The 25312-nt window shown below is 45.0% G+C and overlaps 1 protein-coding gene across 2 annotated transcripts in view; it reads left to right on the forward strand.

Moving 5' to 3' along the window:
- Positions 1-25312, forward strand: part of OBSCN (obscurin, cytoskeletal calmodulin and titin-interacting RhoGEF) — a 1961032-nt gene that overhangs the window by 106319 nt on the left and 1829401 nt on the right. For both annotated transcript variants that reach the window (XM_069211034.1, XM_069211033.1), the window contains exons 6-8: positions 5785-6051; positions 16696-16971; positions 23662-23931. In XM_069211034.1, coding sequence (XP_069067135.1) covers positions 5785-6051; positions 16696-16971; positions 23662-23931 — 813 coding nt within the window. The remainder of the gene's footprint in view (positions 1-5784; positions 6052-16695; positions 16972-23661; positions 23932-25312) is intronic.

The following is a 25312-nucleotide window of genomic DNA, read 5'->3' on the forward strand; positions in this document are numbered from 1 at the left end:
GAGGAGTCATCTCCCATGGCTACACTGGTTACCCCAGGAATTTTGTTCTGGGGTTTGTTTTTGGGACAAGAAGTGTCCTTGGTGTGGTGCCCAGACTGTTTACAGTTGTGGCACCAGGCCTTAGTGGCATCCCAGTTCTTACCCTGGTACCCACCTTTGTTTTGGGTTGTGTCTTGGGGCCCACCCACCTGTTCTGGTTTTTGGGGGCCTACAGAGGACTCTTTTTCTTTGTTTCTAGTGTCACCCACTTTCTCCTGGGGAGTTTTTGTAACCCCTTTCTTTTGGTCACCCCCAGTGGAAGTTTTGGTTACCCTAGTCTTGACCCAGTGGTCTGCCTTCTTTCCCAATTCTTGGGGAGAAATTGGACCTAGGTCTACCAGATACTGATGCAACTTTTCATTGAAGCAGTTACTTAAAATGTGTTCTTTCATAAACAAATTATAAAGCCCAACATAGTCACACACTTCATTTCCAGTTAACCAACCATCCAGTGTTTTTACTGAGTAGTCTACAAAATCAACCCAGGTCTGGCTCGAGGATTTTTGAGCCCCCCTGAATCTAATTCTATACTCCTCAGTGGAGAATCCAAAGCCCTCAATCAGGGTACCCTTCATGAGGTCATAAGATTCTGCATCTTTTCCAGAGAGTGTGAGGAGTCTATCCCTACACTTTCCAGTGAACATTTCCCAAAGGAGAGCACCCCAGTGAGATCTGTTCACTTTTCTGGTTACACAAGCCCTCTCAAAAGCTGTGAACCATTTGGTGATGTCATCACCATCTTCATATTTTGTTACAATCCCTTTGGGGATTTTTAGGATGTCAGGAGAATCTCTGACCCTATTTAAGTTGCTGCCACCATTGATGGGACCTAGGCCCATCTCTTTTCTTTCCCTTTCTATGGCTAGGAGCTGCTTTTCCAAAGCCAACCTTTTGACCATCCTGGCTAACAGGGGGTCATCTTCACTGAGAGCATCCTCAGTGATTTCAGAAATGCTGGACCCTCCTGTGAGGGAAGCAACATTTCTGACTATCATTTTTGGAGACAGGGCTTGAGAGGCCCTGGTCTCCCTATTTAGGACTGGAAGGGGGGAATTGCCCTCCAAGTCACTAATTTCTTCCTCTGTCAAGTCATCCTCAGAGGGGTTGGCTTTTTCAAACTCTGCCAACAGCTCCTGGAGCTGAATTTTGGTAGGTCTGGAGCCAATGGTTATTTTCTTTATATTACAGAGAGACCTTAGCTCCCTCATCTTAAGATGGAGGTAAGGTGTGGTGTCGAGTTCCACCACCTGCATCTCTGTATCAGACATTATTCTGCTAAGAGTTGGAATACTTTTTTAAGAATCTAAAACTGTTTCTAGAATCTAATTCAAACTTTTAACAAACTTTTAAACTCTAAAAAGACAATGCTAAACAGGGACTTAACACACAAGGCCCTAGCAGGACTTTTAAGAATTTAGAAAAATTTCAAATTGCAAAAATGAATTTCTAATGACAATTTTGGAATTTGTCGTGTGATCAGGTATTGGCTGAGTAGTCCAGCAAATGCAAAGTCTTGTACCCCACCGCTGATCCACCAATGTAGGAAGTTGGCTCTGTATGTGCTATTTCAAAGTAAGGAATAGCATGCACAGAGTCCAAGGGTTCCCCTTAGAGGTAAAATAGTGGTAAAAATAGATAATACTAATGCTCTATTTTGTGGTAGTGTGGTCGAGCAGTAGGCTTATCCAAGGAGTAGTGTTAAGCATTTGTTGTACATACACATAGACAATAAATGAGGTACACACACTCAGAGACAAATCCAGCCAATAGGTTTTTATATAGAAAAATATCTTTTCTTAGTTTATTTTAAGAACCACAGGTTCAAATTCTACATGTAATATCTCATTCGAAAGGTATTGCAGGTAAGTACTTTAGGAACTTCAAATCATCAAAATTGCATGTATACTTTTCAAGTTATTCACAAATAGCTGTTTTAAAAGTGGACACTTAGTGCAATTTTCACAGTTCCTGGGGGAGGTAAGTTTTTGTTAGTTTTACCAGGTAAGTAAGACACTTACAGGGTTCAGTTCTTGGTCCAAGGTAGCCCACCGTTGGGGGTTCAGAGCAACCCCAAAGTCACCACACCAGCAGCTCAGGGCCGGTCAGGTGCAGAGTTCAAACTGGTGCCCAAAACACATAGGCTAGAATGGAGAGAAGGGGGTGCCCCGGTTCCGGTCTGCTTGCAGGTAAGTACCCGCGTCTTCGGAGGGCAGACCAGAGGGGTTTTGTAGGGCACCGGGGGGGGGACACAAGCCCACACAGAAATTTCACCCTCAGCGGCGCGGGGCGGCCGGGTGCAGTGTAGAAACAAGCGTCGGGTTCGCAATATTAGTCTATGAGAGATCTCGGGATCTCTTCAGCGCTGCAGGCAGGCAAGGGGGGGATTCCTCGGGGAAACCTCCACTTGGACAAGGGAGAGGGACTCCTGGGGGTCACTTCTCCAGTGAAAGTCCGGTCCTTCAGGTCCTGGGGGCTGCGGGTGCAGGGTCTCTCCCAGGCGTCAGGACTTTAGGTTCAAAGAGTCGCGGTCAGGGGAAGCCTCGGGATTCCCTCTGCAGGCGGCGCTGTGGGGGCTCAGGGGGGACAGGTTTTGGTACTCACAGTATCAGAGTAGTCCTGGGGTCCCTCCTGAGGTGTTGGATCTCCACCAGCCGAGTCGGGGTCGCCGGGTGCAGTGTTGCAAGACTCACGCTTCTTGCGGGGAGCTTGCAGGGTTCTTTCAAGGCTGCTGGAACCAAAATTGCAGCCTTTCTTGGAGCAGGTCCGCTGTCCTCGGGAGTTTCTTGTCTTTTCGAAGCAGGGGCAGTCCTCAGAGGATGTCGAGGTCGCTGGTCCCTTTGGAAGGCGTCGCTGGAGCAGGATCTTTGGAAGGCAGGAGACAGGCCGGTGAGTTTCTGGAGCCAAGGCAGTTGTCGTCTTCTGGTCTTCCTCTGCAGGGGTTTTCAGCTAGGCAGTCCGTCTTCTTGTAGTTGCAGGAATCTAATTTTCTAGGGTTCAGGGTAGCCCTTAAATACTAAATTTAAGGGCGTGTTTAGGTCTGGGGGGTTAGTAGCCAATGGCTACTAGCCCTGAAGGTGGGTACACCCTCTTTGTGCCTCCTCCCAAGGGGAGGGGGTCACAATCCTAACCCTATTGGGGGAATCCTCCATCTGCAAGATGGAGGATTTCTAAAAGTTAGAGTCACTTCAGCTCAGGACACCTTAGGGGCTGTCCTGACTGGTCAGTGACTCCTCCTTGTTTTTCTCATTATCTTCTCCGGCCTTGCCGCCAAAAGTGGGGCCTGGCCGGAGGGGGCGGGCAACTCCACTAGCTGGAGTGTCCTGCTGGGTTGGCACAAAGGAGGTGAGCCTTTGAGGCTCACCGCCAGGTGTGACAATTCCTGCCTGGGGGAGGTGTTAGCATCTCCACCCAGTGCAGGCTTTGTTACTGGCCTCAGAGTGACAAAGGCACTCTCCCCATGGGGCCAGCAACATGTCTCGGTTTGTGGCAGGCTGCTAAAACTAGTCAGCCTACACAGATAGTCGGTTAAGTTTCAGGGGGCACCTCTAAGGTGCCCTCTGTGGTGTATTTTACAATAAAATGTACACTGGCATCAGTGTGCATTTATTGTGCTGAGAAGTTTGATACCAAACTTCCCAGTTTTCAGTGTAGCCATTATGGTGCTGTGGAGTTCGTGTTTGACAGACTCTCAGACCATATACTCTTATGGCTACCCTGCACTTACAATGTCTAAGGTTTTGTTTAGACACTGTAGGGGTACCATGCTCATGCACTGGTACCCTCACCTATGGTATAGTGCACCCTGCCTTAGGGCTGTAAGGCCTGCTAGAGGGGTGGCTTACCTATACTGCATAGGCAGTGAGAGGCTGGCATGGCACCCTGAGGGGAGTGCCATGTCGACTTACTCGTTTTGTCCTCACTAGCACACACAAGCTGGCAAGCAGTGTGTCTGTGCTGAGTGAGAGGTCTCCAGGGTGGCATAAGACATGCTGCAGCCCTTAGAGACCTTCCTTGGCATCAGGGCCCTTGGTACTAGAAGTACCAGTTACAAGGGACTTATCTGAATGCCAGGGTGTGCCAATTGTGGATACAATGGTACATTTTAGGTGAAGGAACACTGGTGCTGGGGCCTGGTTAGCAGGGTCCCAGCACACTTCTCAGTCAAGTCAGCATCAGTATCAGGCAAAAAGTGGGGGGTAACTGCAACAGGGAGCCATTTCTTTACAGTTATCATCTAAAGAACCTCAGTAAGGACTGGCTGCTATCATAGGAGTCAGACAGGAGTGCTCTCTGTTCATGGACTATCCAGAAACACGATTGACTTTAATATTGCCTAGTCTGTTTTAGAATTTTATGAAATTTATTTTTATTGGGAGGGTAGAATATATGTTGTGTTGTCTCTTACACTCATATTGGAATGTTTTTTTCCATTCCAATATTAGTGCCCCTTACCTATCAATACATTTTTTAAATATGAAGGCCCATATTTATACTTTTTGACGCAAAACTGCGCTAACGCAGTTTTGCGCCAAAAAAATTAGCGCCGGCTAACGCCATTCTGAAGCGCCATGCGGGCGCCGTATTTATTGAATGGCGTTAGCCGGCCGGCGCTGCCTGGTGTGCGTGAAAAAAAACCACGTACACCAGGCAGCGCCGGCGTAGGGAAAAATGGCGTTTGGGCGTCCACAAATGGGGCAAGTCAGGCTGAGGCAAAAAAATCGTCTTAACCCGATTTGCGCCATTTTTTTACGACGCCCATCCCCCATAGAAATGACTCCTGTCTTAGCAAAGACAGGAGTCATGCCCCCTTTCCCAATGGCCATGCCCAGGGGACTTCTGTCCCCTGGGCATGGTCATTGGGCATAGTGGCATGTAGGGGGGCACAAATCAGGCCCCCCTATGCCACAAAAAAAAATTAAAAAAATACTTACCTGGACTTACCTTAATGTCCCTGGGGTGGGTCCCTCCAGCCTTGGGTGTCCTCCTGGGGTGGGCAAGGGTGGCAGGGGGTGTCCCTGGGGGCAGGGGAGGGCACCTCTGGGCTCATTCTGAGCCCACAGGTCCCTTAACGCCTGCCTTGACCCAGGCGCTAAAATCCGGCGCAAATGCGGGTTTTTTAGACCCGCCCACTCCCGGGCGTCATTTTTGCCCGGGAGTATAAATACGACGCAATAGCATCGCAGTCATTTTTTAAGACGGGAACGCCTACCTTGCATATCATTAACGCAAGGAAGGTGTTCACGCAAAAAAATGACGCTAATTCCATGGATTTTGAGGCTAGACGCGTCTAACACCAAAGTATAAATATGGAGTTAGTTTTGCGTCGAATTTGCGTCGAAAAAAACGACGCAAATTCGGCGCAAACGGAGTATAAATATGCCCCGAAATGCGTGCATTGGGGGTTTTATCACAGTATTTATTGTGGGTGGAAATATGTCATTTTCTCCAATGCTGATTTATGTTGGATTAGCAAGTACATGTTACTGGGGAGTGGTGAAAACAAACAAGTAGTAGCGTTGGTCACTATTGATCATTCTAGGAGATGGAACTGTTTACTTTGGGATAAAAGACAGATTTTGAGTACAGTTTTCGAGCAACACACACCGCATATTGAAACATCGCTGAGGAGACTGAGCCCAAATCTTGAATTATCTGTTTATCTGGGATTATTAATTAATTCATAATATTGTTTATTTCCCTGTTCTGTTGAAGAATAATCAGGTTTATCTCCTTTTCCCATTTAAGAACCGATATTGTCTGTTAAAACCCCACTGAAAGCTGTTGAGGTGTTGTCAGGAAGCGAGGCCACATTCACCATAGAACTTAACTCGCCCTGTGCTGGTTTGTGGCTTCTTAACGGCAAAGTTATTGAGAGCTCTGAGAACTACATCATACGAAGAATCAAGAACACTCACACCTTAACCATAAAAAATGTCAACCAGTGGGATGACAAAACAGAGGTGAAGTTCATCGCCAACAATGTGGAGACGTGCACCAAACTGAGTGTCAAAGGTATTCATTTCAGTTCAACCACTTAAAATCCTTGCATGATGGCTGATATTGTATGGAATCGAAAACATATCTGTTATATCTGACAATGATTTTCCATAGGGGCTTGGGTTACTTAGTTATTTTGCATGCATGTTTCACTTACTTGCCAATGCAATCAAAACTGATCTGCAGACTGAAATTCCATGATCCTAATTTACTGACTCGGGATCAATAAAGACTTACTCGCAGATCAGAGTTATTCACACAGATAACTTGCCTGAGGTTTATTCTCCCTTATTTTTAACTCACTGATCAGGGGCTGGAAATGGAGTGCAAAAGCGAGTTAGAGGGCAGTTTTCTAGGCGGACAGCAGCAAAGTGGATAAAAAAAACTAATACAATATTAAAAATCACTGAAGAACGAAATTCATTTCAGAATTGTATGTTTACATGTATTACTGTAATTTTAAACAGCAAAAGAAAATTACTTGAACCATTTTTGTGAGCGGGCTATTCTGAAACATTGGGAAGAAATGTTCATTAGGCGTTTTTTCAGTTATTTTTCTCAGACCCATTTCTTGAAAACACACTGTAATCTCCCTTTCCCCCTTTGCATTACATTTGACCTGCTTACAGCACAAGAACACCTAAATCACTGTTCCCCTGCTTTTAAGTCCAGTCTTTCCCCACCCATTCATTGTCTACATTGCATTCACTCCCAGTGCTACTTCACGACACCCATTGTCTCCTTCCATCTGTCAGGGAAAATCGTTTGTGGTGCTCTACTCTCAGCCTTTTCATTTTCACAAACATCTTGCTCGATATCCCAGAACCTTTACCTCTACATTGCACCAGTCTTATTTCCTATGTGCCTTGTGCATGCCTCTTCTCCCCTCCTGTTCGTCTGTTATCTGTTGTGCTTCTGAGGCTCTTGCTTGCCCGCCAGCCAACTTGAGTATTTTGGTACCATAATCCAATTTTAAAATTCACCCACAAAAATAAACTTTTTTGGTGGAAGGGATCATCGCAAGCAAATGCTGTATCTTACTGATCAAAGTTTTTTGTCTGTTGATGTTTTGACAGCATTATTTTTACCGGTCACACTATTATTCTGCTGATGTCCTAGTACAGTCTGATTTAACAACTCTCACTTCCTGACACCAAATGTGTAACAAGTTGCCTCCGATCATTCCAAAAAATCAAAAAAGAGGCTTGAATCTTTGGTCAGTCGTCTTCACAATATTTCTTCATTGTTCTACCCAACACGTGTTTTGTCATTTGTTAAATTCTCCACTGATTCAGGGCTATTAATTATCTTATAATGTTAGGTATCATATCTTCGATTTAGCTAACCATTCTAACTTGCCATAGTAGTTTTCAAAACTATAGTAAAAAATGATGTAAATCACTTTACCCCAAAAATGTGTCCATGTCGGTTAGATTTGGCTCATTAGGAGAGTGATCCGTAAGTGCACATTTCCACACACATTCGTATCGAGGAGTGCTCAGAGGCAACTTGTTTTACTTGGACTTTGTTCCAGCCGAGGCCTGTTTGGGTGGAAACTCCTCCCTCCTTGAGCACCCTGTTTGTTGAGCTACTATTGAAAACCTTATTACTGCGATGGGGTTGTGTGTTTTGCCCAGTCACCTACTATCTACTCTTCGTTGTTAACACCAAATGTGATTGCTCTCTTGGAACTGAAATGAGAAATTTCCTAGCTATTGTGAAGGAAAGTTTCAGTTCTATTAAGGACACAGAGGCGAGGATTATGGAGTTCTTTCTTCACTTTTTATTACAACAGCAGGTTCAAAGTTCAACATTAAAAACATTAGAACCACAAATCCCATGAGTCCGTAGTCATGGCAACCACAGTCCAATGAACACGTCATTCTCCCTCGACTTCACTGCGAAGGGACATCCATACATCATGTGGTCGCTGTCTCCGGACCTAAGAGAGATTGTAAACAACATCAGACCACCCGAAAAAACAATCCTAAGATTTAAATCTGAAGCCAAAGAAGACATGAAGTAACCATGAAAGTAATATACAATATAAACCACAAAAGTGGGATCTAGTACAAGAGTCGTAGACCCAACACCGGATGAAATAAATAGCAGTTTGACATAGGAGGCTGCAAGCTGAGAATTTACTCAGAAAACATAGCAAGATATACCACCTTCGAACGAGATTCCAATCTGTCCTCTCCGGGTGGGAAGGAAATGGATCATGTGACGGGTGGGATAATCCTCGCCTCGGTGTCCTTAATAGAATTGAAACTTTCCTTCACAATAGCTTGGAAATTTCTCATTCCATGGCAGGACCGGAGGCGAGGATTATGCAAGTTCAAAGCTTACTTACCACCAATGAGGCCGCCTCATGGATCGGTTTAAAATATACATTTTTGAAAACGGACTCCGAGGACCAATCCACTGCATTCATGATGTCCTCAAGCCTACCACCTACCTGCACTGCCTTAGAAGCCATAGCACCCCTAGTCGAGTGGGCTCCAAAAGCCAGAATGTCCACACCAGCTTCCGCTAGGATCCATCTGATCCACCTAGCGATGGTAGGCGAGTAAATCGCTTTAAACGGTTTCTTCAGGGAAATCAGTAGTTGGCAGTCACCCGGAGGGCGAAGGTCAGCCGTCGTCCTCCTCGTATGCCTTTAGGCAGCGAACGACGCACAATTTAGGAGCAAACGGAAACGCCGGATAAGACACTGACCTGGTATTACATTTTGTCCTACGGGCGATCGTAAAGGTTACTCCCTCAGGAGAAAAAACTCTGGAGGAAACATCAAGAGCCCTAACGACACAACAACATGGCCAATTTAGCCGATAACTCCTTCCTAGAAAGGAAAGAATTGTCCTGCCAAGTGGATAACAACCACAGCACTAGGTTGACATCCCAAAGTTCAGAGTATCTGGGTTGAGGAGGACGGGACAGGCGAATGCCCTTGAGAAGTTTGCACACCCACGGATGAGCTCCTACTGGATGGCCCTCCAAAGGAGGATGGCCTGCCGAAATAGCCGACCTAAAAGAATTCACAGTGCAGTAGGATAGACCTGCCGCAGCCAGTTCAGCCAGAAAATTCAGCACGTCTGTAATGTGGGCCCCCATGGGATCTGTATGCCTGTCCAAACACCAGCGAGACCAGCGAGACCAGGCTGATTTATATCTCTTACCAGTCCCTGGAGCCCAGGCCTGAGAGATGAAGGTTTGAGCTTTCTGCGAAAGTCGGCAATCCTGCCAGTGGTTCCTGAAATCCTCCAGGCTACCAGCTGCAGGTAACCCCGGAGCACCAACGGGTTGCACTGACCCATTGAATCCCGAAGGATTGAGGGATAAGATGGGAGGCGAAGAGGAAAATTGCACGATAGTTCCAGTAGGGTCGGAAACCGAGCCTGAGAACGCCACAGAGGAGTCACTAGGATAATCGTGGCTTCCTGGTGACGCACTTGAGACAGAACTCTCGGGATCAACAGAAACGGGGGAAATGCATACCCCAGAAACGGACTTCAAGTCTGTTGGAAAGCATCCACGGCCTCCGCTCCCGGATCGTGACGCCAACTGAAATAGCGAGGAAGATGCGCATTCCACCGGGATGCAAAGAGGTCCACTGCACAAGGGCCCCAATAGGACATGATCGCTTGAAAAGTCGGCGGATCCAGCTGCCAGTCGCTGGAATCCATCAGATACCTGGAGTTCCAGTCCGCCGTGGCATTCTGGATGCCCGGGAGATACTCTGCTGTGACTGAAATCTGGTGCGCCAGGCAAAAATGCAAAAAATCCTTTGCCAATTCCGCCAGTGCCCTTGACCGCGTGCCCCCCAGACGGTTGATGTATTGAACCGCCGATATATTGTCCATCCGAAGGAGCACCACACAGGAGATCTTGTCCCGAGTCAGGGACTTGATCGCGAACGAACCCACTAGGAGTTCCAAGCAATTGATATGCATGCTGAGTTCCTGGGGAGTCCACCAACCCCCGAAGGAAAGGTCCGCATTGGGACCCCAGCCCTGCAGTCTAGCATCCGACTCTATGACAAGATCGGGAGAGGAACCAAAGATGGCCCTGCCGTTCCAGGCCTCCATGTGGTCCAACCACCATTGCAACTCCGTCCTGGCCTCCGAATTGAGGGAAATCAGTTCGGAGTAAGCTAGACCCCGGTGAATATGATGCGCTTTGAGGCGCTGGAGAGCCCTGTAATGAAGTGGGCCTGGAAAATTTCCTGGATCGATGAGGACAGTAACCCCACTACCCTGGCGAGTTGGCAAAGCAAAATCCTGTCCCCCCTCAACACAATCCTCAGCTCCTTCTTGATTTTTGCAATCTTCTTGAGCGGAAGACTCAGAGAGGCTGCCTGGGAATCTATGAGGAAACCCAAAAAGGTCATTGACTGCGAGGGGGTCAGATCGGACTTCTGGTAATTGATCACAAACCCCAGATCTTGCAACAAAGCAATAGTCATGTTCACATTGGACATGAGATGGGATTTGGACTGGTCCATCAAAAGGATATTGTCCAGGTAGATAATGAGGCGGATCCCCCGAGAACGAAGGAATTCCACCACCAGTTTGAGGAGCTTGGTAAAGCACCAAGGGGCTGATGAGAGTCAGAAAGGGAGAGAGGTGAATTCGAACACCTGTTGTCGCCACAGAAATTGCAGAAACCTGCGATGAGGAGGAAAAATGGGGACCGTGAGGTACGCTTCCTTGAGGTCCAGATGAACCATCCAGTCCCCCCGTAGTAAGATGTCCCGCAGGAGGTGAATACACTCCATTTTGGAGTGTTGATAGACAACACAGTCGTTGAAGGAACGAAGATTGATCACCGGATGAAAACCTTTGTTCTTCTTTTCGAGTAGGAAAAGATTGCTGACAAAACCCCTTGGGTGGAGTGATGCAGGACAGATAGCGCATTTGCGCAACAACTCCTGGACCTCTGCGTCTATGAGGATGGAGTCTGAGTCCGAAAATACCATAGGCCTGGGAAGCACCTCCTGAACTGGAGTCCCCCAAAACTCTATGTGGAAGCCTGACACTGTCTGTAAGACCCATGCGTCTGAAGTGAGGAGTTCCTAGTTGCGTCTGAACAAGCGAAGTCGCCCCCCCAGTTCTTGAGGGAAAGAAGGGGTAATCCTTACCCGAAGTTACTCCTGGGACGTTGGCTGCTCCGCGGGCTCCTCTACTCGCTTTACTTCTTCCTTTGCCCCTGCTGGGGAAGAAGGTCCCCTGGCGACCGTCTCGCCAACCGGACTGTCAGAAAGTGCCAGGGCCTTGTTGGAATTGACGGCCGGAAGAGCGACCCCTTCCTTGTCCGACCCGCCAAAAACCTTCCCAGGAAAGATCTTCTTTATCGAGGATTGGATCTTATCAAGGGCCAAAAAAGTGGGCACACATTTTCCGACCTCCTTGACAAAAGGGTCTCCGAACAAATTACTTTGTGCCACCGCCCCTACCTCCGAAGTTGACAATTCCGCCAACTTGGGGTCAATCTTAATAAGCAGGGAGCGGCGCCTCTCGGCTGATATGGCACAGTTGGCATTGCCGAGAAGACATAACGCCCTCAGGGCCCAACCCGCCACGACATCCGTTTGGAGAGGTGTATTTGACAGTTTGGAACGCTCGGCCAATTGGATAATCTGGGTCAAAGGCCCAATGATGTCCAGGAGCTTATCCTGACACGCTCGCCAAGACCTATCAATCCCTTTTTTAGGGTCCTTAACGTACTTTGTGATGAAAGTACATATTTTTGGGTCTATATCTGGGGTGGCTGCCACCCTATCAGGGAGAGTAGGGCAGGGGCATTCAGCCCTGAGCCGCGCTCGTACATCCTTGTCCAAAGGTTGGTGAATTTTACTCGCCACATAGTCTGCCACCTTCGGATCCGGGCGCCATTCAGATGAGCGGGGATGGTAGATTCCCTCTGGCTCAAACATGTTGGAATCTGACTCCCCTGGATCCTGAGATTCTGGGATAGAGGCTCCCGGGCGCCAAAGACGACCCGTTTCCACCTCCTCAACCGAGGAAGAATACCCCCCAGAGTCGCCAACCATGCCCAATGAAGAACCCACAACTAGGTCCGATTTGGGGTGGCACTTGTCACCAGTAACCCTGGGTAAGGAACCCTCTCGGGAGGGTAAACGCAGCTGCGCGCGCGCACTCTTACCAGGAAGCGCAGAAAAAGGCTCAGTTTCCCCGAGGTGCTCTGCTGCACGGCTTGCGTGGCTTCTTGGGGGAAGCCTCATGGGCGACTCCCATCACCACAGTCATGCCTGGCCCTTTAGAGACCGGTTCGGCAAGCTGCGCCATGCTCTCCTTAATAGGAGCGAGAGCCTGAGCGATGGCCTGCGTCAGGACGACATCCACCCCAGGGGGAAGGATGCGAAGCGAAGGGACCTCTGAAGACATGAGGGGAAAAGAGTCTTGGTCCTGGGCAGGTTGCATGCTGCGAGTGAGGGTAATGACAGGAGAAATAAGCCCCAGAACCTTCCGGGGTAGCCCCCTCCCTCTCCTGTCTTCCATCAAAGGCTTCTGAAGTCCACAAACCTAAATGCCAAAGAAAACGGACACACTAACCTGTGTGACCGCGTAGGAGGAGCGCACTTCCCGCTCTAGGTATCCACAACCAAACGGTGTCAAGTGAGGGGGAAAAAAAAGAAGGGCAATCGAAGAACACTCCAAATTGCCCTAAACGCATTAGGAAAAACACAGCGCTGAGCGTTAAAACGACTCGCGCGCTGCGAATGCGATACAAAAACTGTGACGCGCGCCCTCTAGTGGGCCCGACGCGTCACCACAGCACAAACGCGCTTGGGCTGTCAAAAGCCTACCGCGCGCGTAGCAACAGCATTGCTACAACAGTGAACACACAAAAAAGTGAAGGTTTGACGCGCGCTAAGCCAAAATTTCAAATACAGACTCTAGAATGTCAAAAACAGAGCTCAGAGGCAAAAGGCACTTATTTGTCACTGGAGCAGTGAAGAAAGAGGGAGAATGACGTTACTTTGGGCATTTATACTGTTGGCGTTATCGGTGTTCATTGGACTATGGTTGCCATGACTACGGACTCATGGGATTTGTGGTTCTAATGTTTTTTATGTTGAACTTTGAACCTGCTGTTGTAATAAAAAGTGAAGAAAGAACTGCATAATCCTCGCCTCCAGTCCTGCCATAGAATTAGCTGTAAGTGATTGCAATTTTTGCTTTCAGGTTCCAAAAAACTACCATCATTAAATGACTCACCAGAAAAAAAATCTGTTTGTTCGGTTGAAACTGAAAACCACTCAAGCAAGTCATCTCTAAGTAGCAACACAAAGCTGGTAGCTGGGAAGTAGACAATACAAACCGACCGGTTCTTTCGAGGGCTTTAACGTGCAGACACTAATGGAAATTTACCAAATGTTATACTATATCAGCTTACACAACTTCCTAGTTCGAGAACAAAGAAGTTTTGGGGCGGGGCTGAGGAACATTGCTGTCCTGCATAAAGTGACATTTTGCCACTTGGCAAGTAGGCCACAATTGCTACTTTGTTGGGCAGCTTGGCCCCTCCATGCTGTTGAAGTCCTAAACAGTTTACTAGTTTTACCTTTTTGTGTAAGAAGCCCCAGACACCTTTTAAACACTTGCTTTATGGGTAGATACACTAGGATTATATTTGCATTTTTAGGAAATTGTGAAACTAACTTAGAGCGACCCATACTTAATGCTCATTTACTAAGATCTACACCAAAGCACCTGAAGATGGAGTTTTTCAGGGTTCTCATGTTCAGAATAACTAGTATTCACTGAGAATGGGTCAGGAGCAATGTTCAGGATGCAATTTACTACTCATAGATGCTCTAAACATCTAAGGTCTTGCAGCAGTCCATCTTAGTGAGTATGGATGAAAGCGTCATCCCCCCAGCATCATCAGATTTGCTTCAAGACAAATGTGTATTTGAAAGAGGTCAGTTGAAGCTTCGAGAAGCTTCGGACCGCTCCAGTTGTACTGCAGAACAGTTCTCCTATTAGTGATAATAGGTCTCACTTATTCTTTCCTCTTTTAGAAGTTACACCTGGCCTGGGCTATAAATAAATATATGGAATATGACTTGTTTACTGGTCAATAAAATAAGCAAGGCGTGAGAAGCACCTGAGGAGATGAGCTGTGCCAGGTGAATTAGAACTAAAGACGCTTTCATTTGTCGAGTTCTAAATGGCAGCCAAGTGGTTGATCACATTAAGAAATTGGATTATCACAGCGAGGCTGATTCTTCTATAAGCTGAAGTAAGGCAGTAGCCTGATGGTGCTAGACAACAAGTAAAGGCCCAAAAAGTTGTGCTAGTCTTAGCGCATGAGGAGTGCTACAGTGGCAAATGTTTTATTTTTCAAAAGCGATTAACCTGTTTCACTGTTCTTTCAGATGTAACTGCAGACTCACCTGCTACAAACACTCAATTAACTCTTTCGGTATTGAAATGATGAGGGAGTGAACTGTGCTCTTCCTTGCGACATAGGTTTCAGTTTTCCCCAAATGTCTCAGAGGGGTGGGAGGTTCGCAGTGTGGCAGGTGGAGTTGGCCCTCAGATTGTTTGTCCCCATGATCTGTACTGGTTCTCAAACACCTGGGATTGCTTTGTGGATTATTGTATTTTTGTTTGGAACGATTTCCTGGGAGAGAAGAAACAATGTACTTAAAGCAAAGCTCCAGAAATTTACAAAGTTTCAAAAGAAACCCTCTTGGGTGAAAGCAAAGTTGCCCAAGAACTTACATCTTCACTTTTATGCCAAGTGTGTATCTTAATTACCAAGTCACAGATTACACTAATGACACGTAGAGGTGATAAATTGAGGTATGTGCTCTGTACATATATGGCTGACAGGGTCTGATGTGAAAAGTACACGGATGAAAACAATGGTTGGCAGCCACACAGCTAGCATTTTTTTTACCTGTTTCTGATTTTGGGGTGCGATATAAGTACTGAGTCACCTGGCAACAGCTCCAGTCGCTGAGAGTCATAAATCGACCACCCAAGCAAATATTAATGAGGGCTGGTTTCCTGGTAGGAACAGTAGACCACATGCCTGTACGTGCAGTCCCAAACATAATTATTTTTCTTAAAGCAGCCCATGTGCCTTAAAGGAACTGGTACTACCTTTTAAAAAAGGTTCTTGTTAGGGAAAACATCCCATGGACTCTCTCCAATGGTGAAATATGATTCACAAAGGGAAAGGTGTCCTTTTGCTAATCAGTTACCACTCAAACAAAGGTTTTCGTAACTCATCAATGGTTTGCGAGCGCAATTGTGGTCACAGCGCATTGATACATTCCTCGCGGAATCAGAAATGGGAAGGGGATGCTCCTTTCACACCCTTTCCTATTTGTGATTCACAAAAACCCTCTTAGGGGTCGAAATGCTATTCATAAGGGATTTTGTACATTCCAAAAAGTCCTTTTGCCATTGCACACCATATGATTTTGCGAATCACTGGACTTGCAACCACAAAAAATTTTAGTTAGTAGGACGTGTTTTAACAAATGTGTTGTTTCAGTTTTAGACTGCTGTTTTAAAATCATAGGGGCATATTTACAAGCATGTGGCACGGTGCTGCACCAAACTTGGCAGCGCCACGTCATTTTAGAAATGCAGGGATGCGCCGTATTTACAAAAAAAACTGCGCATCCCAGTGTTACCCATAGCAGTGGCTCTAAATTTAGCTGCCTAGTGCCAACGCAAGCACCCTTGCACCAAAGTGCAAGGGTGCCTTCATTGCGGGAATGATTGTCTATGTGCTGAAAAGTGGCCCTTCCTGCACATAAACAACCAATAAAACGATTTGTTACTTCTATGTGTGCTGCAGAATTTTACTTATTTATGGACACCTTCCTGGACATAGACAATTGTTAATGGCCTTTTTCTCTTTCTATGTGTGCTGCAGAATAGGTAGGTATGCCCACAGCAACACCCATTGCCCGTCCCTCTGCTGCAGAAAATTGCGTTGGTGGGGGCCCATATTTACAAGGTGGCGCTAAGCCACAAAAAGTGGCTCAACACTGCCTTGTAAATATGGCGAAGGCACATCGTCACCGGAGCATCATAAAGAGTTATGCTCCGGTGGCGCTAGGTGTTTGTAAATATGCCCCATAGTTTGTCTGCAGCATTGAAATATTGTAAGAGCCCCTCTATTCAAAGTTCAGCTAAGGATTGACATCTGCTTGCAGAGAAAATGTGCATTTAATCTATGAACACAAAAAACACAGATTGTACAAAGTGGTTTGACACAGTGGGCAGTGAATTTCATCTTCAGTGATAGACACTAGAGAAAAATTATTGATGAGAAGGAAATCAGACACAGGAGCTCCTTTTCTAGACCCCTCACTAGGTGAAATCCCAAACTGACTGAGGTGATGGAATTACAGTGCAATATGAAAAATACTTCAAGGAAACATTATTACTCCTGACGGTGTTTGGGGCAAAATCTTTTTGTGCATTCCTAAGTACGCATGCAGCAAAATGCTACAAAATATATGTGTCCCATTTTCACACCAGTGGAAAATGTATAAACTGTTTGTACTTTATTAGGGAGGACAAAATTGCAGAGTGTGACCGTCTTAGGGGATAGGATGTAAGAGACATTACTGTCAATTTTCTAACGTCTTTGCTTGTTTATCTTTAGCTGTGCCAATAAAGTTCACTAACAAGAGTGGTGCTGTGGAAAAAATTTCGGCAAAGCTCCATGAGGAGGCAGAATTGGTGGCTGAAATTTCTGACCTGGTAGCCACTGTGAAGTGGTTGAAGGATGGCAAGGAGCTAAAAGCCAGCACTAAGTACGCCTTCTATAGCACAGAGAAGAAGCGCATACTCAAGATAAGCGATGTACTAGCAACGGACGGCGGTGCCTACGAGTGCTCCTGTGAAGGAGATACAATAGCTTACCAGCTCTCTGTGAAAGGTACAGCTGCACAAGAAGAACCTTTGTTGCTAGATGAGATGTTTGGTAAATTGATCCACTGACTCACCCACTCACTCATTCACTCTAATACAGCACTCACCTCCTGATCCACTAACTCACTCACTTTCTCTCTCTGCTACACCATTTGCCTGCTGATGCAGACACTCAGGGTCTCATTACAAGTTTGGCAGAGGGGATTACTCTGTCACAAACATGACAGATATCCCGTCTGCCATTTCACAAGTTGCATTATATCCTTTGGAAATTGTAATACAGCGGACTGGATATCCGTCACGTTTGTGACGGAGTAATCCCCTCTGCCAAACTCGTAATGAGGCACTCACTGTACTTCAACCCCGCCTACTGATTCACTTACTGTATCTCACCGCTTGCCTGCTGATGCACTCACTCTACTGATGCACTCACTCACTCTCAAATTTTGCCACTCAGTCTAAAGAGACCATTTTGCATCTTTTGGACTTTTTGATGCAATCTTTTTCTTGCATCACAGGGAATGCTTTAAACCACCATTCTGAAGATAAATAATTAGGGATTCCAGCAACTACATTCTTAGTTAAAGTCGACACATACTTACCCATTGAATGTCAAGGTGCTGCGCATGTGCTTTCATGACTTAAGCAAAGTGAGTCACTTTTGTTCACTCTGATATGTTATGGCGTTAGAGAAGGCTATCTGGTACTGGAAGGCAATCACCCCTCACTCTTCTTTGGTAAACTTCAAAAACCCTGCTGTGCTCAGAACAATTCAGTCAACCCATGCAACACCACTACGTCAAGAATGTCGTCCTCACAATGCCATAGGACAACACTGCTGCACCCCAGGGAGGCACATGGCAGATATGATGGAGTCACCCCTCACATAGCCATGTCAGGTCGCAATACTTTACTTTATACAGAGACTCGTGCATACGTCACACTGTCATTGCTATGGTGATATCTTCTTTATGTGGGGTGAACCACGTTATTTGAGGTATTGGCTTCCCCCACTTTTAGACTATGGGGGCAATAACATTGCTTTATAAAAGACACATGCCTTATGAGAAAATCTCTGCACAGCCAGACCATGAGGCAGCATGTCAGCTTTCTAGAGAGCAGTGTGCTAGATGAGGTATTTTCTCTTCATACTGCCCTGTAGAGAGGCAATATCCTGCTTTATAATGTGACCTAAGCTCTCACTGATCACTCACATGACGCAATATATTTGCCGTATAGAGACATATTTATGTTGTACTAAGGGGTAATTATTGCAACCACCTACAACTGCACAATAACCCTTTTTTGTGGAGAGTTATGTGTGTGTAATACAATGATCACTCTTAAAACTACTCTCCAGTTCGGCAGTCGCTCTGCATTATAGTTAAACAAGTATGACATACAAAGTACTCACATATTATAATTCTTGGCCAGGAAGTGATAGATGTGATCTTTAATGAGTTATGTGTGTCACATTTAAGTGCCGACTGGAGAGTAATAACTAAGGAGCGACTCATTTTGAACTATGAGGGAATCTGCCTTCCTTCTTCTGTGCCAGAGGTTTATACCTCTTATTTCTAGAAATCTTACTTGTGCTCTTCATTATTCTTTGGTAACTCCGGGTAGATCAAACGTTAATCAGACCCTCCACCCTTAGACTATGGATGAGTTTGTCACCACTTTGAATGTGCGTGAAGTAAATCTCACCCACCTGGCAAAGTGTTTTAGATATCTATATATTCAATCCATACAGTGATCTAGCACCAGCCTTCTATGAGCACATTATCACTACTGACCTGATGGGAAGGAAGAAGGCAATTTAAAGCCTAGCACATGTGTTTTGTAATTGCCGTTTATTGAGTAGGATTCCATGATGGAAGAGAAAACAATTTCAGGCAACAAAGACATTAAATTGAAAGAAAATTTATTGTGAGTACTCCTTGGTTGAAAATTCAATTTTTCCATTCAGATACAAACATACACCCCTGCTTATAAAGCATTAATTTGAAAACAAGATCAAATTTATGAGAAAGAAAACTGGTGAATGTTGAAAGAAGCCAGTCGAGACTTATGCACAACCTGTTAAAGTGTTAGTTTTTTGTATCTAGTGTGGTATTATCAAAAGCAAATATAAAAGTTCCAGACCGGTGCAGGAAACTTGATCAGGACGTGAGTCCAAAGTAAAAGTGTCTAGTGTAGTTTAACTATGATTGTATGCTTGTCACACCCACTACTTATGTTTCTCTGGAAAAAGAAAGGGTTAGGTGTTGGAAGTGATGGAGTTTTGACCAACGAAATGGTTTGCACATCATAACTGAGATGAGAGAGATTCCCAGAAATTGGCACTTGAAGGTGATAAATATTTCATCTGGACTTGTGGGCACAGATCAGATTTGGTGCTGTTACAAGGGAGGATAATTGTGTCCATGTATGCACAGGTACATGCTACAGTTTCCCACAGCTCGCTGTCCATCATATATGCAAGTAGAACTTTATATCATTTGCATGTGTGGAAGCCATCTTTACTAATGATCTTGAGCACAGTGGGTATCGAAGATTAAGAGCATAAGTGATGAGGTTGCCTTGGGGATCTTGAAGACCATCTATGACTTAGTCGGAGTCCGATGTGATAGGTCTTCATTTAATTGCATCGATCAAAGAAGGGGTCTAAGGGAGAGGGATGTCTAATTCAGTGGCTTCTCCAGTTGTTTAAGAACCTGGTTTTTGGTCAAAGATCAGGCTGATTTCTGAACATCATAATTATATCGTAGTTGAGGGAGACATTAATCAGATTGCGTGATGTTTCTTGAGATATACGTGGAAGTTGGGCTCCGATTATTCTGGTAGCTATTGCAGAAACAACAAGGTGATGGATGGAATGCTTGAATCAATCTCAGTCACTGGCAATTGCTCAGACCACTTCCCAATCCAATGTTTTTTTGTCCACCATACCACCTCATTTGGACCCATCCATAAGCAAATCAGTCTTGACCTTCTCCTTATGGGAACAGCCCTGCCCGATCTGCCAGGCCAGGTCCTCCCTGAACCGGAGCCAGTGGCTGAGATTAATTCAAGCATTCCATCCATCACCTTGTTCTTTTTGCATTTGCCGTCTACATGCAGCTGGCATGCCCAGACATGGGTCCCAGGCTCACTGTGCCACTGGAACCAAACTATGCTTGACTGAAGAGTCCTTACGAGGGCAAAACCAGTCTTGGCTTGCTTGTGTTCTCATCCAGGAAGGACCTTTGCCTATGGTTGGGTCCAAACTGAGGTGACATGGTGGGAAAAAAAATGATGGATTAGGATGCGGCCTGAAAGATTGACAGTGGCTGAGATTAATTCAAGCATTCCATTTATCACCTTGTTTTTTTAGTATTCTGGTAGCTATGTCATCGCTCAAGTAATTTTTCAGTCTTAGGTCTTTTATGGGAACCACCAGTTTCTGTATGGTGATGGAGGGGAAAGAGTTCCAGGTATTAGAATATTTTGCAGAGGCATAGTGGATGGAGCATACATGTCAACTTTTTTTATCTGTTAGATTTTCTCTGTGAAGTAACTGAGGAATATGTCACATTTTTATTGGTTTAAGTAATAAATTATGCAATGTGTGTCGTTGTAAATTGCTTGATGTGTCAAACAGAGACCATGTGGCATTGGTAGAGGTCATTATTTGCTTCAGGACTTAGGCAGATTTAGCTGAGGATATAAAGAGTTAGTATTCTTTCCTTAATTTCCTCAGCTTCGATAGTGATTCAGGCTACTTTGAATTTCTCCATCATTTTCCAATTTCCTAAGCCCGCTTCTTGTTTTGGATGGGGATTCCAGTAACTATGGTTGGCTAGGTCTCCTGTGGGGAAATTGTGAGCTTTTGAGGTGCATGATCAACTGTAATATCTGGCATGATTTTCACATAGTTGAGGGTAGCATCTGTGATGCTCTTGTGGGGATTGCGATGTTAAAACTTAGGAGCAATGTTCTCCTGGATAGCTGTGGGGATAAGCCTTCTTAGTGGGCAGGTGAACCTTCAGTTTTCTAGAGGCTTGATTTGTGGGGGTTATACTTTTTGAGAATGTGAAAAGGGATAGGCCTGTGGTTGAACGAGTCTATATCAAAAGAAGGAAAGATGCTGACAAGGCAAGACTTTATGAGTATGCTGTCAATCAGTGACATGAAAAAACTTGAGGGGTCCACCCTGCATAGTAGAGGAGAGGGGGCTCCCTCTCCTCTAGACCCAGTCAGGGGCCTGCCACCCATGCACAGTGTACTGTGCTGAGGGGGCCCCTGGAGCCTGGGGACTCCCCGGCACCGCAAGGGCTTTGGGGGCCTTTGTTACGACACTGATGTCAATAGTGTTTCCTTTAAAGTGGGTGGGGAGAATTATCAATTGCCTGAGGTTGTGTACTGAAGTTAGTTTTTTTGTGTTAGAAAACATTTATTGTTTGTATTGTTCCAACCAATGTGGACATTTCCTAGCAATACTTTGTCAGGAGAGATCATGTGTATTTAGTTATAAAATAAGTTAGCTGTTCAATGATTTTTGTATTGCTGTTTTGTGGGTGATAGATTATGTGAATATACAATGTAATGACAGTTGAAAGAATAAAGGCTAAGTCTAGACAGTTGAAGATGTAATATGTAGGTGCACAGGTGGCTTTGCAGCTTATGGACCTTTTTTGTTTCCTAATAGCTCTGTGGATTGTGTAAGTTTATGTCTGGAATGTTCGGTCATCCATGACTCTGTGATGAAGATTGCATCTAGATTACATTCAGGCCCTCATTATGAGTTTGGCGGGCGGCGGAGGCTGCCTGCCAAACTCTTTGAGCCGGAAAACCGCCACTCCGGTTTTCTGCTGGCTGGCCCATTCCGAGTTTCCCGCTGGCCACAACATTGATGTTGGCTCGTAATGGAGCCAGCGGTAATATTGCGGTGTGTCGGGTGCGACAGCACCCATCACGCTTTTTGCTGCCTGTAATTCAGGCAGTGAAAAGCATGATGGGGCTGTCCACAGGAGCCCCTTCAATGCCCAGGCCAAGTACATGGGCAGTGCAGGAGCCCCCATGGGGCCCTGGCACTTCTTCTCTGCCAGCTTCGCATGGCGGTGGAACCACCATGCAAAAGCCTGAGGAGAGGGGACTCATAATCCCCAGGGCAGCGCTGCTCGTAGAAGTGCCCTGGTGGATTAAGATCACTGGCACTGCAAGGCTGTCGACCATCGGCAACCTGGCAGTACCGGCGGTCAGACTGTGGCGGCTCCGTCACGGTCATAATGTGGAGGCCAGACCTCTGCTTTGGTGTCAGTCCAACTGCCACCGTGAGCCTCGCAGTCACAGGACTGCCAGACTCGTAATAAGGGCCTCAGTGATAAGGTTTAATATTTCATTCTGTATTTGCTACGTTGATGATTAGAAGCATGCAGCGAAAGCGATTGTTGGTTGTACTCCTGACTACATTTTCTCATTGTGTGGTTTTGATGGAGGTGAGGTTTGAATTATTAGTGCTTTTCAGTGGGTATAGTGGGTATTTTTATCTTTTGTTTCTGATGATGAGAATTGGATGCATTGTGGGCAATGGTGGTTGCAGGTACATTTTTGTTGGGTTTGGTTTTAACCTTGATGGAGTGTGGGTGGTTCTGCTGTTAAAGGTAATTAGATTGGGTGAACGGAGTTAGAATATAAGTGGTTGAGTATTCTAGTACTGGTAGAAATCTTAGCTTCATTTTGTTAAGGATGATGAGCAATTGACTAAACGTTAAGTTTTTAAATACTTGGAGAAGTCGAATAAGTAAATGAAAGGATGTGAGTTCTTATGTTTCTCACAGTTTGCTTGGTCCAAGAGATTTGTAAAGATCACAGATTAGCTCTCCAGATATGTTAGTGACTTTTAGTATGGTGACGTGAAGGGAAAAAAATTCACAGAAAACAGGAATAAGGTTCTGGGAAGAGGATTTTTAAAGAAGAAGATTGCAGTGGTGGGACATAAAGCAATGTGGGGAGCTTTTCATCACCAAACTTGTACGTTGTCAGATTAGATTTGCTTGGGTATATCTTGATTTTGAATGCCAGGTTGATTATGGTTCCAATCGAATAGAAAAGTGTATGTGGGGTTCGACGATTTGTGCTCAAAGGTGGATAGGGTGCATTATCTTCATTTGTGGGTAATGCTGAAGTAGGTTACCACAACATATACCAATGTGATATTTGTCAGTATGGTAGTCGGAGCTTATGGTGGAAATTCAGGGCCATATTTATGTCAAAGTCACAAACACCAATGCAAGACCCATGGTACGCCTCCCTGGGGTGGAGAAACACAACACAGTGATTTGAGCTGCGTTACATTACTCTGGATTTATTAAGCCACTCAGGATAAATTGCATTTTGGGCTTGAGTCACACATACACCATAGTGCAAGAATGCAAGAGCGATACAACCCCAGTCATAAATTTGTTCCTTCGTTTCTATGGAGAGAGGCAGAAGGGGCTGATTAGCTGACCGCAGAAAGTGTAAAGCCAGAGTCTCTTGCTAATATTTTATTCCTGCTTTAAGGATAATCCATGGGAAGGCATGATGGCATAGAACCATGTGAATATTAGTTCACTCATGTATGAATTATAAAGGATGTGTGAGTACATAGTGAAATTAAAATACAGTTTCTGTTTGCTGCAATTTGTCAGTGTTTTTCTTATTCTTTGAACAGTGCCTCATTTCACTAACAAAGAAAAGGCAGGCGGAGTGGTGAAAGTTACTGCTGGTGGGAGGGCAGAGCTTATCACAGAAACCTCTGAATCCAATGTGAAGGTGTTATGGTACAAAGATGGCAAGGAGATTAAGCCCTCTAAGAAATATGCCCTTGAGGACAAAGGGAAGCCACATCTGCTTGTCATTGCAACTGCCAAGAAAGAGGATGAGGGAATGTACACCTGCAAAGTGGGCGAAGACTCAATGACCTTCAGCCTAAAGGTTTCAGGTAAGAAACTTAATTTTAGAAGACAGAGCAAAGCTCCTACTGTATCTTCAGCACTGTACTGTGGGTCAAACATATCAAAACATAATCAAGTGAATACAATTTCTAAAATGAATATTTTTTATGCTATACAGACAATTTCAGTAAATATTAAAATTTTAATTTTTGTAGCCAAAATGATGGATGTGCCGACTATTCTAAGCTTATCTCCATCAACTGAATATTTCCTGAATAATTTCATAAGAAAGTCCTACAACAGTGGTCTTGTATTTCTGGGATGAGCTGAATTATAAATCAGAAACATAACTGAGAAAAAGGAAGAGGCTCCTACCAAAGAGTCATGACAGGATTGGATATTTTACAGCGTTGACCGGAAGGAGAATATTAGCCAAATATCAGGAAAGGAGAGCTCTCCCACACAGAAAAGAGTATGTCATCCACCTAAATCAAATCTGTACAAGCTTTAACTAGAAATATGATCTTAGCCATTAAAATGGGTGATGTTTTAAAGAGGGAAGTGTTGGATACTTACAAATATAAATATTGGTAAGGAGATGGCAAATCAATTTTCAAAATAAACAATTTTGTGCTAATTGTATAACAAACTTAGGTGGGCCCCAAACCCACATAAGAAGTGACATCTTTCTCACATACACACTTGCACAGTGGATTATTTGATCAATGTGTTGTGTCTGTGGAAGAGAAATGTGTACACACCAACATTTCATTGCTTTAGAGACCAAAATATAAACAAATTATTCCCTTGTGCTAATGACTCCTTTCCAGAGGCACAAAGTCACTTCACATAGAAGAACTAACATGTGATTCTGAGAATAATTCCCGGAGTAATAGGTCACAGGCCATCTGTCAGCTATCTTCCTGCCTGGCCTGTTGCCTCTACATAAAACCTTTAGAGGACAAGGCACCTCATGCTCACTCTTCCTCACCAAAGTAAGAGTGACTGGCACCTGTGGGATCAGGTAGGAGGATCTAAAATAAGGTGTTTTTGGGAAAATATGATTTTGGGGACTTGAGATTAGTGTTATGGGCAATTGGATTTACTATCTTTCCTGACATGCAGGCCTGTGATTACTTTTTTATAGACTTGTGACAACTAGAATTACCTCTAGACTTTTCTTACACATCGTTGACCATACCTGTTGCTTGGCCAGAGAGAATGAATAACGCCCGTCTTTTCACTGGGCGGGAGATTAGAAATAAAACCGAGGGAGCAATAAGAAGAGATTTAGGAGGAATAGTCCCTCAAGGGGGACCATGAAGATCTGATGAAACTTTGCATCTCCTGTGGCTGGGAATAGATGTGACACAACAGAAAAGTGAATAGGAGATAGGCAGACTCAACTAATCACACAAGTGATCACCT

This window comes from Pleurodeles waltl, chromosome 10 (assembly GCF_031143425.1).
Source record: "Pleurodeles waltl isolate 20211129_DDA chromosome 10, aPleWal1.hap1.20221129, whole genome shotgun sequence".
Lineage (NCBI taxonomy): Eukaryota > Metazoa > Chordata > Amphibia > Caudata > Salamandridae > Pleurodeles > Pleurodeles waltl.